Source organism: Mycteria americana, chromosome 1 (assembly GCF_035582795.1).
Source record: "Mycteria americana isolate JAX WOST 10 ecotype Jacksonville Zoo and Gardens chromosome 1, USCA_MyAme_1.0, whole genome shotgun sequence".
Lineage (NCBI taxonomy): Eukaryota > Metazoa > Chordata > Aves > Ciconiiformes > Ciconiidae > Mycteria > Mycteria americana.
Window position 1 is genome coordinate 192,947,229 of NC_134365.1, and position 16,303 is coordinate 192,963,531.

The window sequence follows — 16,303 nt, forward strand, 5'->3', positions numbered from 1 at the left end:
AAGTCCTCAAACTAGTATTGCATGTAGTCAGTGCTGTAACATCTAAGTTTGTACTACAAACCCAATACAACACTACCTTTTAAGACTGTCATTTTTATCACATTTTTATCACATTTTATCACACTTTTATTACTGCTGATGATTCTTCCTCAAAATGATGTCTCCTGGAAGTCTGCAAATTATTGCAGCTCTGAACTTTCAATAAGCAGCAAGTTTATGAGCGTCTCATAAAGAAAAGCTTGAAGCTTAGTCCTAGTACAGCCTAAAGTTAAAACATGAGAAGGCAGTAGAAAGTACTATGTAAGATTATAGTATGATTTTGGAAAGTCTGACTCATTATTTCCTCAAGTTAACAATATTGCAGACTCGCTCTTTTAATGGAAAAAATGAAATTATAATCTATTTCGTGTTGGTTTAGTTTAAATTAATGTGATCTAACGTTGGCAGCAGAAAGAAAAGCCACTGCATTTTGCAGCAGGCCACAGCCAAGTGCAGTCAGGCATTAGCAGTCATCTGGAAACTTCTGGCAGAAACAGTAATGTCACTGGGTACTTGCAACGTATCCATAAGCAAACTTACACAGCTAAATACGAGCAAACGCTATAAAACTGTGCTTATCAGTTGGCCTGCGTTTCAGGAAGGGAGATTTGGCGAGATACTACCCTTTCCCTGTCAGGAGGGACAGACAAGCTCTGTAACAGGCTACCTCGGGAGCCATGCGGGCTCCATGACAGGCAGTTTCTGAGGACCACTCGCACAGCGCAGGCAGGGTGACCTTCGGGCATTTACAATTTAGGTATTTGGGTCAAAGCCAGCTCCTGTTCGCAGTCACTGGTGAGAAGCAGCCGCTCTGGGTGGGCCTCTCACACAAGTGTGACGAGCCGCCCCGGGCGCGGTGCGCTGCCCGCCAGAGCCCGGCCCCCTCCCCCTGGTACCAAGGTGCCCTCGGCCTGTGGTACCCCCAGGCCTCTCACCTCCCAGGGCCTTGCCTCTGCGGGCAGCTTAACGGAAGCGGGGCGCTGGGGACATGGGGGTGGCAGGGCCAGACCTCGGGCCGGGCGGTGGGGCTCGACCGCCACCACCCGCCGGGGGTGACGGGGGAGGCGACCGCCGCCTCCCTCGCAGCAGGACCTACAGAAAATCACAGGTGGCGGTTTCCAACCTCCTGCTCCGGGGCTGGCGAGAGGCACCTCAGGTGGCACGGGGAGGGGAAGCCGGCGGGGGTGCCGCTGTGACCGGCGCGCTGGGGGATCGCTCTCCGCCGCGCTTCCCGCCCTGACTGTGGTACCGTCGCCACGGCGACGGGGCGCGCCAGGCGGGCAGCCCCAGCGGGGGCCTCCCTCCCCTGCGGCCCGGCTCGGCCAGACCCGGCCCGTCGCCGGGGGACGCGGTACCTGCGTGCGCCCTGCCACCTCCGGAGCCCCCGCGGCCAGGAGGAGAACCCCCCCGCGCTCCGCTCCGCGCCGCGCCAGCGGAGGTGTGGCGTTTGAAGCCCTGCGGCGGCAGCGCCCGCAGCCGGCCCCGGGGCGGCGGGGGCCCGTCGGGCGCAGCGGGAGCCTTATTTCCCGCACGCTAAACCGCACCTTCCTCCCGTGACGAGCGTCTTTCGATTTGGGTGGTCAGTAACGGGCCCAAAAGAAAATCTAACCAAAAGTAACAGGTGGCCCAAAAGAAAATCTCGATTGCCTCAAGTTCTTGAATCCTTGGCAGAGCCTCGAGTACCAGCCTATGTGCAACACGGGAGGTGCGGTATGAAATAGCTCCGTACCAAATCTACAGATTTCCTAGAGCTTTTCGTATTTATTATTCTCCAATAGTATTTATTACATGGACACAATCCAGAACAGCTTCCCCAGAACTCTGCTGAGAATGTTTCTGCACTCCACTGCCATGCTTCTTTTGTAAAATGACTATTTAGTACCCACTAGCCAGCACAGAGGCCAAACATGACATTGCCCATAACGCTTTCTGCAGCAGAAGTGTGTCTCCTTACCAAAATCAGAACATTCGTCCTTATTTATGAACAAATTAGCTTCCTTCCACACACACAAATGGCATATATAAAAACCTTTTCGTGGAGGTAATTAAGGCAAAAGCTCAGACTCGGGAGTTTTCAGAGGATTAGTAACTGCATGAACTAAAGCCTCACATATTCAGCATAGCTAAATGTTGTCCATAATATGCCCTTCAGACTAGACCAGTTATTCCTACTATGTAGTATTTCAGTATGTAGTCAGGAAGGAAAACTTGACACGCTCTCATAGCGTTACACCACCTCTTTGAAATATGACAAGGGGGCAATGTGAACAATGCTATTAGCACTAATGCTTTTGGCTGAACATTTCTACAAAGCTATTACCAACTCCAAATACATTTAGTATCTAGACTTCTTTAGTTATTTGCAAGTGTTCTAGCTAAAGAAGTTTGTCATGCATTTTTCACACTCAGTTTTGTGATACAGAAAACATGCACACTGAGAATTTTTTGACTGAAATAATTTTATTAGTAACTACAACTATTAACAACAATGATTTGGATTATAAATATTGGTAAGCCTAACTTCAGTTATTGTAGGTAAATTCAAGTTTTCAGTTGCTGTGTTTCAATACCATTTTCAGTTCCGACACCCAGTCTGGCTCATCTTCCTCAAAGTCCCTAAAAATAGATTTCAAAATGTTATTTTGCAAAGCAAAATACAACTTTATAAATCTTTGTTTGCTTTTGTTTCCCTAAGATTACTCTACAGCTAGAGAAATTATATTAAAAATATCAACATGAGAGACTTATTTCCTGCACCATTGTGATTAAGGAACTAATAGGGTTTCTCTCTTGAATTTACCCAAATAAGTTTTATCAAAAGCAAAACCAGATGCATATACTAAGATACTGCAGATGTATTGATATTAACAGCTTGCAGCTGAACTGCAGTAATACATACCTAAGTAGTTCATCTCCAAGTCCCACAAAAATAAACAGTGACATAATAACAGTGAGATAAACTGAGATTCTGAGACTCCAAGAAAACCTCCCAAAACATACACACATCTGTAAAACACAGTATTTCTGTTCCAAATGTGTTGATGCACACTCTGCTCTTTCAAAACCAGGAAAAGTGTGTCACTAACGTAAACAGAATATGGAAGTTAAAAAGTTTCTACAACTGTATCTCAATAAGTAGGTACCAAAGTGATTTCATTGCACTGTGCATGAAAGGGTAGTAAGAATAGTAGACAAATACAGCAAACATACCACTAGCAAGCAGTTTTGCCACTGGTTATCTGATTTCAAGGTCGGAGTACAAAGATGTTTCATGCAAGAAAGTTTTGCACTTTACTGTGGCTCTAAGTTCATCTCATGCTTTCATTTTTGCAAAGTCATCAGCAAAAACATTCTGCTGATAACAAGCAACCTGTTTAATCTCAACACCATCAATAACTATAAATACAGCAAAGAAAACTTGATATCAAACCAGATATCAGATATCAAATAAGATACCAAATGTTACTAAATTTTAATATCATTATGTAAGAGAGGGATGGATTTAGATGCTGAGAAAAATACTGATTTTTCTTCAGAGGAATGTCTTTTTGGAAAAATCACTTTAAGGAACCAAAGAAAACAAAAACACAAGGATGTCATTTGGACATACGTGTCATCTTCATCAGATCTAGGCTCAAGTCTCTCAGAATCTATGACAATAGCTTCATGTTCACCATCTACTTCATCAGATGCTTCAGTTTCACTGGAAAGTGGACCTCTAAATATATTTTCAGAAGCTTTGAAAGTATAAAAATGAAAATGTCACCAAAATCCTTTCATTTTAAAAATACAATTATTAAGAATATAAATACAATATAGTCTTTCTAATTTGTCCACAGTTCAAAGCAGATTCCAGTACAAGCTGTTACCTATTTTAAGTGGGGAGATAAACTAGTAACGCAACTGAATTGCAGAACAAGTATTTATGACTGTAGCTGTGCACATCTACGGACTATGGTTATCTTTTGCCATGCCATCTTACCATCCTGTCTTCAAAACAGGGTGCTACCGATTTAGCGAAGGTGGATTTACCTGATGGGACTACAGCCTATTTATTGCACCTCCCTAATGCATACATCAGGCCGCTTAGCAGGATGGAGACTGCGTGGCTCAGCAGTCTCAACCTCATTCAGCTATTGAGCTGCAAGGGAAAGTTCTTCATAAAGAGATGTAGTGGAGATGTACAATCACTCATGAATTCTCAGATTGGATTTTTGTAATCCCACATTTCATTTGGCAAACTAAAAAACCCGAAACAGCCTGTTATGACGTGAACTCAAGTGCACAAGCTCTATACATAGAGGCTATGTATGTAAAAAAAAGAAGTCTTTATTGATAAACCTGTTTGCAAAGATGTTTGCCTGCAAACTGGGGATTTACCTGGTTTATAAATTGTGTATGTTTTAAATGCTAAACTGACGTCTGCATTACTGAGAATGTCCATCAGGGTCTGAGGAGTTTCCTTGTTCCACTGCTTACGTGGCTTATTTTCACTGTAGTTTATAACACAGCCACCTAGGTATAAAATCATTAATAGATACTACTTAGACAAAATTGCATTAGCAGTGTAGATTACAAAGATCACATTCAAAAGAGAAATATGGGAAGAGTCTATATGTTTCCATCTGCAGCACTGCTGACCTCTCAACATGCTGAGGTTGACACTATCAGCATTAAAAGGAAAGAAAATTATAGAAGGCCACAGTGGAGCCTTCTGCTAGCAGGGAGCCAGCAGAAACTGGCTGAGGGGTGTGAGGAGTCAGAGTCTCTGCAAGCTCATTTGGTGGCTCTATAAATCTCACAAAATGGAGCCTGTGGCCACTTTTGTGCCTTTTGGTAGCCGAACACCTAAATATATGCATTCTTCTGTCCTCCTGCCTTGCCCTGCATATAATTATCATGTCACATTCCTACCACAGCTTGGGCATTTTCTGACTACTCATATCTTGATTATTTATTTCAATAGCATCTATTCACATTTACTTAGAATATATGTCCATAATCACATGAAATAATTATAACAATGACATACAGTGTGGGGCATTTTAAAATTGAAACATTTTTCAGACGAAAGCCCATGTTAAGTGATCTAGTTGATATGGAAGAAGAATCTCTGTCTCACATCTGAGGTACATCATTAATAGTTCTTGTCACTGGCATTACCTGTATGTTAAATGACAACAGAAGTAAAGGTGCGGTTCTTATATGCTCCCAATAGTATGCCGTACTTGAAAGACAGGCAGCTGCATTCTGCATCAAATTAATTCCGTGGTGTTACCCCCACAAACAGCATATTAAGAGGAGGGCTGGTAGGATAATTTCTTAGTGATGACTATAATTTTAGGGTTGCTAATGTTATCTGTGGCTTTCATCACTCTTTGCACAAGACCACTAAGAAATTCTCTCCAGCACAGTGGACTTTCTGAGTGTTTGTTAATAAAATATTTTTAAATTATTGTTACATCATTTTAAATATGCTCTGTAAAGTTTTGGCTTTTCAAATCTGTAAAGAACCACTGATATTACTTGAATTAAAACCACGTTTAATTAAATCTTACTTTTAGCCTCTTCAGATGTAAAACTGGAAGAAAGCAAGGATGCATTTTCCAGGACATCCACTACAGTACTGGATATCCTCTTTTCCCATTGCCTCCTGTGGGGATGTGGCAAATCAGTAATTCCTGGGAGGACGTTGTAAGTTTCTGCTGTAATTGCAACAAAAAAAGGATGATAACCAGCACCTAACTTGATTCTCTGTCCATGCAAACTAGTTCTAAGCGTACAGCACTTCGCTAACAGTGACATTTGATTCTGTGGGTACAAGTCTGAAGGTAAGACTTCCCCATACATTTACTCTATGCCAAATGTTTTCAAACAGTCATTTTTTAACACTTTGACCAAGATTCTTTTTTTATCAATAATCAATATAATTGCAGAAGTAACAGATAGTAGCATGGTTTTCTATAGGTGCAGACTTGTATGCTCTACCTGTTGAAATGGCTGGATCATTGACATTTAGATATCACTACATAGAAGGAAATACGTCAGCCTTAAAACTATAGAACTTACCCTCTTCATTAGATTTCCTTTCTTCCTTTGTGCTTTCACTCAAATGCTTAGTAATATTTTTCCTTTCTAAGGGGCTATGCTTGTTTTCATCTTTACTTTGCTTTAAAAGAATAAAGACTGTATTAATCATTATCCTTGCTGTCGAGAAAAACAAAGCAGTAATATTAACATGGCATTAATTATTTTAGTTTTGCTATTAAATGGCTGGCCTAAAGATCTGAAAACTACTGACACCATGAAGCCAGCTGCAATGGCACTGTATCTGTTATTGCACTGCATTTCACACTGTGTGCCCTTTTTTGACAGACAATCTCAATTTTTGAAGCTAAGCACATATGTAGGTACTTGATGCAATTTGTGGTTTTATTTTTTTACATTGAAGAACAGTAGCAGTATAAAGATAAATGAGTCATATTTCCAGGCAAAACAAGAGGCACCCAAATATTAAGCTTCCCAGTTTGACAGGTCTATTAAAAGAAAAAAAATAAGCCCTACTGGCAGCATGTTTTGAAAAATATACTCAATGTAGCTGAGCAGGCTGTGCTATAATGTACCCATAGGTGACTTCTTGGCCACCTGTGACTTAATTCTCCTCACCTGAAATCTCAACATGGGCCCTAAAACCTGGTGAGAATTATGTCCAGACTAGACTGTTTCCACAGCAGCCTGTTCAAAATGTGTCCCCAAAGCAAAGAAAATGCATCAATTTTTGCAGTATCCCAAAACTTAGAAAAACAGGAGGTGGGGGGGTTGGGGTTTTTCTTTGACAGGGCTATAAGGAAATCCACTTTGGAACTAAACTAAATGTGGGAAGCATCGAAAAGTTACAGTGGTGGGAGATGCAAAGGAAAAGTCTCCAATTTGAACACAGATGACAGCTGACCTAGTAGGCTGATCTATGGTTTAGCATACTAATATTTCCATTTGAACCTTTCTCTAATAGAGAACATTCTAGATTACTAAAATACAAATATTATATTTATATTTGAGTACTTACCCTATTTTCTTTCTTATTATTTGATCTTCCACCAGCCATGACATTACCTGATACATTAAGGAACAGGTTCAAGAGTTAATACCTTTAGCAAACATTTGTGGTAAAGTGGTATTCCAGAGGTAAGACAGCAACGCCACTGAACCAAGCAATGAAAATTATGTGAAAGCATCTTTACACTTCTGTCAACATAGCTCGTTCTCAACAGGGAGTCCCTCTACTATTCAGTTCCAAATGTGTACAAATTTTGGTGTAGCTAAATTTATGCAGAAGAAAAAATCCAACATTCTCTCTAAAAATTAAACAAAATAACTTGCTTCACCATGTTCTGGGAAAGAAAGCACTGTCACATTTAAAATATATGCAACAGCTAAAACTTTTGCTTATTTTAAAATTGAAAGGTTTAATTCTAGCACAAGTCTTAAGACTTACAACATATGTATTGCAGCTCTGCACTGTACTTCTCATGCTGGAATATAATTTACGCCCTTCAAGCATTTTTCCATACAAGCTCAATAATACTAGATTTCGAAATAATTAAAAGTAGATTTGAACATATAATACTAATGTTTTATAGCTGTATTTAAGATCTTACAATTCCTAGTCATTTTGTCATTACTTACATCAAGAAAAATGTTGCTGACTTACCCTTTGGTCTTGCTGCATTGCCTTCATGTTTCTTGGTTTCCTTTAATACCTGCTCAAACTCATTTGTCATCTGGAAATGTGTATGAAGAGATGCCAGTACCGTACCATTTTAAACTTTCTCAAATTATTGTATATGCTATTTCTTAAAAATAGACTTACTATACAAAAGCACTGTTACAGCTAACAGCTAACAATATCTAATTTTAGCAGCACCATCTCAATATTCAACTTTTATTTTCGAAACAAACCTTCTAAAACTCAGTTTTCTGAGAAGTCTACAAATGTATTTATGGCTTTTAGAGTAGGACCTACACAACACTACATTTTGTATCATTATACACTGACAAACTACAAAAGAAACTGATTTATTATCTAAAATGTAGATACTATTGTTTAAATCTAGAGACAAAGAATATACTGTACCTCAGAAGGAAAATGATTTTTTATAAGTCTGGTTAAGCAGCCTCTTGCAAGAATGGTACTGGCTGATGGACGATTCTGGGGATTTCTTTTAAACATCTGTTTTATTAAGTAATGAAGTTCATAGGAATAGTGAGATGGTAGTGGATTGTAGGACCCTTTGCATATCTTAAGGATGAGATGCTTCCAGCTATTGGCTTGAAACTGCATTAAAAATAAATTAACAGTAGAGCATGGAGTTTAAGCACATGGTAAAGATAAGCTGACATAATTTAAGAGCAACTTTAACATTTATTATATAAAAATGCATGGTATGTGTCTATGTAGGCCCCCTATTACCATACTGATTTGGCTCCCAGTTTGACATTTTCAGGGCTCTAATTCAGAGGTGTGGAATAATGACCTTGAGTGAACACATCAGTAACTTCCCTTTACATTTTGTAGGGCTATTACATAGGCATTTAATTATGTTAACAATGACAGAAATATAATTTGCTGAGAATGAAAACATCACAGTTTGCATACAAAGTTTGACTAAAACCAGATCATAATGGACATTGCAAACAATAACTGTACAATTGGAAACCAGGTGGGAGTTACTCCTATAAATTTAGGATTGTTCAAATCTTATTTTTGTAGGAATATAGCATTAAGAAAATTTGGATCATCTTAAGTGTCCTTTACTTCATATACTTGAGGTCAGAACTTAACTGTTAATCAATCTTCAGCCAGGAATTACTGCTTCAAGTACAACTCATCGGAGACTGCAATGTCAGCGGGGACAACTATAACCACGGATGGAAACAGCCTGAGCTAAAATGGCTGAGAACTTCTATCTCCATGCAAAACCAGCTTTCTTTTGGTACACACCACTGGCTTGGCTGCAGAGTGCCAAGCATCCACGGCGTGTGGCATCCTTTTATATCACCTCTGACAGATTATGCAAGAACATATGTGACCATCACATAAAAACAGATACATAACATTTCACTGTCGCTAAAAAGGGAAGAATGCTCCACTCCTTGGTATCCCAGCTCTGAGTACTGCTGGAATAGTTGTGACACTGCCAAAGCCTTGCTGCAGACCTACTTAGGCTAACATGCCTGTGCACACACGCCTTTATCACTCTATCACTTTATCACACTTTATCACGTACAGTATAAACTTCTTAACTCATGTACTGCTAGCAGTTGCAGCTGTACCTTGCATTAGCTCAATGAAATGAAACTACTGCTTATAAAAAACTAAGACAAAATGACCTTAAATTAGGATGATCTCATTTTCTTGCAAAACAAACATATCTTGATAAGGGCTCTTGTGTTAGCCATGTATCTGTATAGAGAAGCCAGAGGAAGTAAACACATAGGAAGTATAGCATCAACACTGTAAAAGATGGTGTCCTAGAAATAACAGAGAGACAGAACCATCCATCAAGGTTCCCACTGTCCCAGTGTTTGGACTTTGATTTGAAGAATAAGCAAACAGGTGTATCACTGATGCGAGGTACAAAACTGCTTATCGCTTACTATATTTTGCTATACTTCCATACAATATATGCTCTTTAGCAAAGATTTTGTGTGTCCTTGCCTCCACCTTTAGTGATCATCTTGATCCTGTAAAACACAACGCTCGTTGCAACATCCCTGCAACTACCTGGAACCAGACTGGCACCTGCTGGACTCCTTAATAAGCCCCAGATCACCTCACTGATATTGAGGAAAATTAACCAAGAAACAAAGAAAAGATGTTTTTTCTAATAATTTATAAAATTGAGTGTTTCAGTGAAGGGTCCAATAGGTCCAAGAGCTGCTGAAAAAACCAGAAGGCATGTAGTGGAGGAGAGGTGGGAAGGGTGGAGCAATACTTCCCTCTTTCAGAAGCAGCAGCAAACACATCAGTCAAATAAATAATTGGCTGTAAATCTATCAAACTACAGCTAACTGCTAATTAAATTTTAAGGAATTCCAAAACTTTTCTCATAGCAATAAAGCTATACTTACTGGATGTCTTAGAGTGCACAGCTCATATAGAATACATCCCAGAGACCATATATCACTGTAGGTATAGAGAAAGATGAGAAATTTTCAGCCAAAAATTACAATTTAATATCCTGCCTAGAAAAAGTGAAATTCATTATGTGTACATAACTGAACTGAATAAACTAAAAATAAATGTAAGTAACCATGAAAGAAATACAAATATGTGTTTAACCTCTCCAGTGGAAATGATCTTGCTTATTTTATCCCACCCTGATATAAAAAAGGATGACTGTCATATAGTTGTAGTTGGCTTTTTATTCCCAGAATGACTCCTAAGCAGTTTGCTGAAACAATATTTATCCTTCCACACTTCAAAGCCGTTGTATTCCACGGCCCTTAACATCAGATGGCAGACACACGATCCTCATTCTGAGAGCTGGAATTCTGGCCTTGTCTATGAGAACTCTCCTACTGAGAAAAAACCCATCATCTTCCACCCAAAGTGAGTACTGCCACCTGCACAAGAAGCAACTGATGCCTTTCTTGCAAGAGGAGCAGAAAAAACTTAAGCACTAGAAGGTTTCTTCCTTCCTGTGGAAAATGAGTCACTTTTGGTTCAGGTACAACTAGGGTCACAGAACAGATCTAGGGGAGGGGATATAAAATGACTTAGTATTCTGGAGCCTGGGAGGAAGCTGTAAACATCATACTATCAAGATGTTCTCAGAAGTTCTTGCATAAGGACCAGAATAACTGGGCTATATAAATCTAAGTCATTAGTTCTGTAGCCATTATCCCTACATTATCAGGACTGGCAAGAAGAGCTTAAAAACAAAGACCAGCCAAAAAAATAAGACCAGCCAAAAGACACAAACACATACATATGTATGCCCATACATAAATACAAACATACGTGTATGTTTGTATTTATATATTTACTCTCCCAAATGCACAGAGAGGTCTGCACACCAGTTTTCAAACTTTTAAGATTAAAGATATTGTACACTCAGTTACCTAAGTAAAGAGGAATTTGGGCCTTTTCATCTTGAAAAAAACTGTAATTACCTCTTTCTAAATATTCCTCAGCTCAATATCTTCTCCAAACCAAACATGGATAAACCACAAAGCCAGATTGAGACAACAATAAAAAGATGTACATCAGTCAGGCATTATTTGTGACCACTGAAAACACAAATACCTTTTGTTGTTGTATGGCATGCTTTCCCATATTTCTGGAGGTAGGTAATAAGGAGTTCCCACATATGTGCAAGCATATGACATTGGACTATTGAAATGACAAAGGAGAAACGCCAGATGAAAAGTAATTATTTAAGAGATCTGCACTATTTATCAATGGTAAAATAAAACTTTACACCACTGAGATCAGTGGAGATATCCACATACTGTGCAAGAAGGCGCGCAGATCCAAAATCTCCCAATTTGACTTTTCCATTTTGAGTGAGGAAGACGTTCTGCATTTCAAGAGAAGGACAATTACATACTTAAATATTATTCTAGGAAACATTTCTGTAGTTTGTATATAGAGAAAACACAGTGACATTCACTTCTGATATTTTAATCTTTATATTGTCATTTACTTGCTTCTCCTAATACTTCTATCAAAAAAGTTAAGAACTATGTTGTGTTTAAAGAGAGATGGAAAGGTTAATATGGGCCTAAAGCCCCAGCATCAGTAGCAGAGGAAGAATCAGAGCTTAGAAATGCCTTAATCTCTGTGCTGTACTCAAACTACTAAGGTCACACTTTCTTCTGAATTTCTATCTTTCTGCTAGGAAAGAGTAAAAAGCAAAAATGAGAGGCAAGATACTTACAAACAGCACACTCCATACACGTTTTATACTTCTGTTATTGTTTTAAATTATATGCAGTCTGTCACAAGAAATTGGTGCCATCAGCAGCGTGGATATGAAGGGTATAGCTATACTTAGATCATGTTTACGCCCACAATATTACATCATCCCATTCACTCAACATTTTCATTTACCTAATATTCTTAAGCCTAAATGAAAAACATAGCATGTAGCAGTAACAGGAAATTATGAAAGAGGGAGCTGAACTTTTGCATGCAGAAGTTTATTAATGGCAACAGAACTTGCTCTGTTCACCTTGGATTTGATATCCCTGTGCAACACACGTTTATCATGAATGTGCTTCACACCCAGGCACATCTGCACAAACCAGTGAAGGATCTGAAAAGAGTAAATAAGAGTTATAACAGCTCAATGCTGTATATAATGAATACTTAAGTAATAGATAAAAAAAGTCAGGAAAGAAAAAAAAAAGCATGTTCAGAATATCTGGGAGTTAAAAGTAACTCTAGCATGATGGCCCCCAGTCAGCATGAAGGACTGAATTCCGCAAGGTATTTTAACATGGCAGAAGGAATGTTTGCTACTTGTGTCTAGAAAACCCTAACAATAAATAATAATGAAGCTAGGCAGTCGCTACATGGCACTTTACCTGATGGTCATTTTATAAACATAACAATTACAATTTCATAGTAAATTATCAAATTAAAAAACAAAAAAACCACACTGAGATAACACACTGTTTCTATAAGGAAACATATTCTTTTTAAAAGTACAAGATTAAGTTCTTAGAGATGCTTGGCCAATCTAAATATTAGATTAGGTGAGGATTCTGGTCTTTTCATTGTAACTAAGATGATGCTTCTAACTGTGGCAAGAAGTAGTTTCGACCTTCTCCTAAGTAATTTTATAGCCTCTGTGATAAAAGGAGTTAATGCCTGCTGAATGGTTTAAACATTTAATTGCTACATAAAATGCAAGAATTTAGTCTCCTGGCTAGTTCATTTACCTTACCAGAGTGCTTTATTTACCTTTCATTTGCAGTACCTCTTACTGTGCTTTAAATTCTGGCTGAAGTTTGTGCTAAATTCTTACTTAATTACATAAATTTATGCAGGCAAACTTGACTCTGTTTTTCACACTGCCTGCACAATTCTCAGATACAGACAGCAATTTCTTTTTTATTCCTTTCAGTCCAATTCTCATCTTGTTCTGGTGGAAATTATCAAAGAAATAATGCTTCTATTCTATCTATAAGTGTCTTTGTTTCATTTAAGGTACTTCAAGGTGTTTGTGTATCTATAATTTGTTTTATGCGATGCAGGGTGCTTCAGTTTACATGAAAAAGGATTCCTAAGTCCTTAGTTCAAAACAAGATCTTTTCTTACCGTATCTTCAGGGAACAACTTTCCTCTTTGGTGTTTAATCTTTTGCATTAGATCTCCATCATCACAATATTCCATCACTATATACAGATGTCCATCAGCTAAATTTTAGGTAATTTAAGAATAATTAGTATTTTCATTAGCAGGGTAAGTATATTATTTTTATTATTAAGCTCCAGCTACATGCTATGTATTATATATTACAATAAACATGTTTTTTGTTTATAACGCATTATAAACAACAAAAAAAAGTAATCTTGATCCCTCAGGAGTATGCAACTTTAAACAAATAAAGATATTTTAAGATTTTATATTTACCTTCAAATGATTCTTTATAGGCAACAATATTTGGATGTTTCATTTTAGCCAAAAGAACTGCTTCCTTCCTAGAGTTCTCTACATCAGATGAAGACTGAAAATGTAAGTACGCTTATATAAATGTCACACTAACAGATTTTCATATATGCACACAATGCATCTCAATTTCCAAAAGGAAAATATGTTTAAGAATTGTTCTTCAGTTAAGAAGTCATTTAGAAACTTGAAAACCCCATCATTTTTTAATCTATGGTTTATTACTAGCTGAAAAATTCTTCGTTTTTTGGGGGCTTTTTTTTTTTTTTTTTAATTTGAGAGGATATTTTCCTACTTCAGTTAATGACTTTTTCTATTTTAAAAATGCAGAACTATGTAACAAAGCAGCACATACTGACTTTGGAACAGCTGACAGTCTACACTGCATGAACTTGGTATAAGCCAACTGCCCAGGTATTAACTGAGCTTCAGCCTCGATAAAGCCAGGGTCTCCCATTTTGTGATTTTTTTATTAGCTTAGTGCAGACAAGGTAACCAGAGTATCAGCAATAATATGAGGCTAATTTCCTCATTAGATATTGCAGGTGAAATCTGTGTTCTACTGAAATCAACAGGAATCCAGCCAAGGGCATCAGGGGATCAGGGGTTTCATTCTAAGTGTCTTCCTATGTGCTACACTTCCCAAAATGTAAACACAGACTTTCTGAAACAGATCAGATTTTGCTTCTTTACTTATTATCAACAACATAAACATAGTTATAAAGCAGCCATACCCTGCAACTGTCTAATACACAAAACTGTCAGCAAATGTTCAGCGTTTCAAAAATATATCCAGAATTACAATTTTTTAAATATTTTTTTAAGTGGCGGGTGAGGTGATGTATGTGTCATGCTTACCATAGGAAGTCTTATTTCTTTCATTGCATACTTCTGGTCACTGATTCTGTGATGAACTAGGAGAGCTCTGCCAAAGGATCCCTCTCCTAGTACTTTCAACACTTTGTATTCTTCCATGCTTTATAAGCCTAGGTCCAACACTTCTCTTCAAACACGCTCTTTCACAGGATGATCTTCTAAACTTTGTCATTACCTTGATTCATTTTTTTGAAATTTATTGTTAATATAATCTGCATGAGAAAAAAAACCCCACAAAATAACGAGAACAGGTGATAAACGTGGGTACCTACAAATGTTCAACATTACCATATAAATACAATTCCAACCACTGTTACTGTGATTTTCCTGAAAGTGAGGCCTTCAGAAAGTTCAACTCAAAGTATTGTACAGTGTATCTCTGCAACTTTTTTATTTTGAATGCTAAAGCTCTTTGCAAATGTAAATTATAGCCCTACAACTTAGCATCTTCTTTTTGTTACTTGCACTTCTGTAGGTGGTTTCATAACGCTAAACAAAACTCACAGACACAATAATATAATCAATAAGCTTCAAGCTTCCAGTGACAGTTCTCACTTAAAACAGCGTAAGGATCAAACTGGAAAAAGTTACTGGTGCTCAGACGCAAAGACTTCAATGACTGACAGGTTTAGAATAGAATAGTTCAGTCAGAAGGAATCTACAATGATCATCTAGGCCAGCTGCCTGACCACTTCAGGGCTGACCAAAAGTTAAAACATGTTGTTAAGGGCATTGTCCAAATGCCTCTTAAACACTGACAGGCTTGGGGCATCGACCACCTCTCTAGGAAACCTGTTCCAGTGTTTGACCACCCTCTCTGTAAAGAAATGCTTCCTAATGCCTAGTCTAAACCTCCCTCGGCGCAGCTTTGAATGATTCCCACACATCCTAACACTGGATTTATGGACTATGTGCTTTCTTTAAAACGTTGGTACTTTTAAGTTAGTTATCCATGATTCAAACATCACTTTATGTATAAACCTGTGTGCACTCGGTGTTTTAATGGGCTGATAAGTTATTTTTAGAAGGCATCTCAGGGCTTGTTTCTGAAAGGATAAAATGCCGACTTACTCAGAGGCTGAAAAATAAACACGTTGATTAATTTACTTGAAAACTCTGAAAGCACCTAAGTCATGACTAAAGATGGCGTTTTTCAGGGGAACGGGCACATTTGGTGTGTGCTTCACATTAATACCACTTACACCTGGTAGCTACGGCTCTGTTTCCCTGAAGAGAGGAAGCCGAAGCCCGCCCCGAGCCCCTCAAGCCCTGCCGGGCCCTCAACGCGTGAGGCGCGGAGGCGGTACTCACCTCAGAGGGCCGCGCAAACAGCGCAGGCCTCCGCCCGGCGCCTGACGAAAGGCCCTCGGGCAGACCCGGCGCTTGCTCCACGGCCGAGCCGGGAAGCACGGCCAGCCTCCCCCCAGCGGGCTGGGCTGGGGGCGGACGGTCGGGAAGGAAGACGGCGCTGCCTCAGAGGCCGGGCGGGAGCGGGGGCGCGGGCGGGGCGTTAGCCCCGCCCGCGCCCCCGCTCCCGCCCGGCCTCTGAGGCAGCGCCGCGTGGGGTTATGGCGGCCACGTCGTCCATGGAGGCTTGCCCGCTTTTGTTCCTGAGAGCAAGCAAACGGGGCTTATACCCGGTATTTATTAACAATAAACACTACCCTCCCCACCCCACCCCACCCCCGCCCAGCACCGTTCATACGTTAA

The 16,303-nt window shown here is 39.3% G+C and overlaps 1 protein-coding gene across 5 annotated transcripts; it reads right to left on the minus strand.

Moving 5' to 3' along the window:
• Nucleotides 1–2,501: 2,501 nt before the first annotated feature.
• Nucleotides 2,502–16,070, minus strand: NEK3 (NIMA related kinase 3). 5 transcript variants are annotated; one of them, XM_075490089.1, is made up of 16 exons: nt 15,905–16,067; nt 14,576–14,768; nt 13,682–13,775; nt 13,367–13,464; nt 12,276–12,359; nt 11,554–11,621; nt 11,348–11,434; nt 10,171–10,225; nt 8,174–8,374; nt 7,751–7,820; nt 7,106–7,152; nt 6,109–6,208; nt 5,598–5,744; nt 4,420–4,554; nt 3,650–3,776; nt 2,502–2,655 (listed from the first exon to the last, which is right to left on the minus strand). In XM_075490089.1, the coding sequence occupies exons 2-16, from the start codon at nt 14,690–14,692 to the stop codon at nt 2,589–2,591; spliced, it is 1,497 nt and encodes a 498-aa protein (XP_075346204.1). In that variant the 5' UTR covers nt 14,693–14,768; nt 15,905–16,067; the 3' UTR covers nt 2,502–2,588. The 5 variants fall into 5 exon arrangements, with proteins under 5 accessions (XP_075346204.1, XP_075346211.1, XP_075346195.1 ...); XM_075490096.1 differs by having other exon boundaries at nt 5,598–5,741; nt 14,576–14,805; XM_075490080.1 differs by having other exon boundaries at nt 14,576–14,805.
• Nucleotides 16,071–16,303: the final 233 nt, after the last annotated feature.

Bases quoted from the DNA above. Each gene is read 5' to 3' on its own strand.
- NEK3 (XM_075490089.1), bottom strand. From the start codon at position 14,692: ATGGAAGAATACAAAGTGTTGAAAGTACTAGGAGAGGGATCCTTTGGC. The intron at 10,226-11,347 runs GTATTTGTGTTT...CTATACCTACAG, and splicing joins ATGCCATACAACAACAAAAG to TGATATATGGTCTCTGGGAT. The intron at 7,153-7,750 runs GTAAGTCAGCAA...TTAATGTATCAG, and splicing joins CAATGCAGCAAGACCAAAGG to GTAATGTCATGGCTGGTGGA.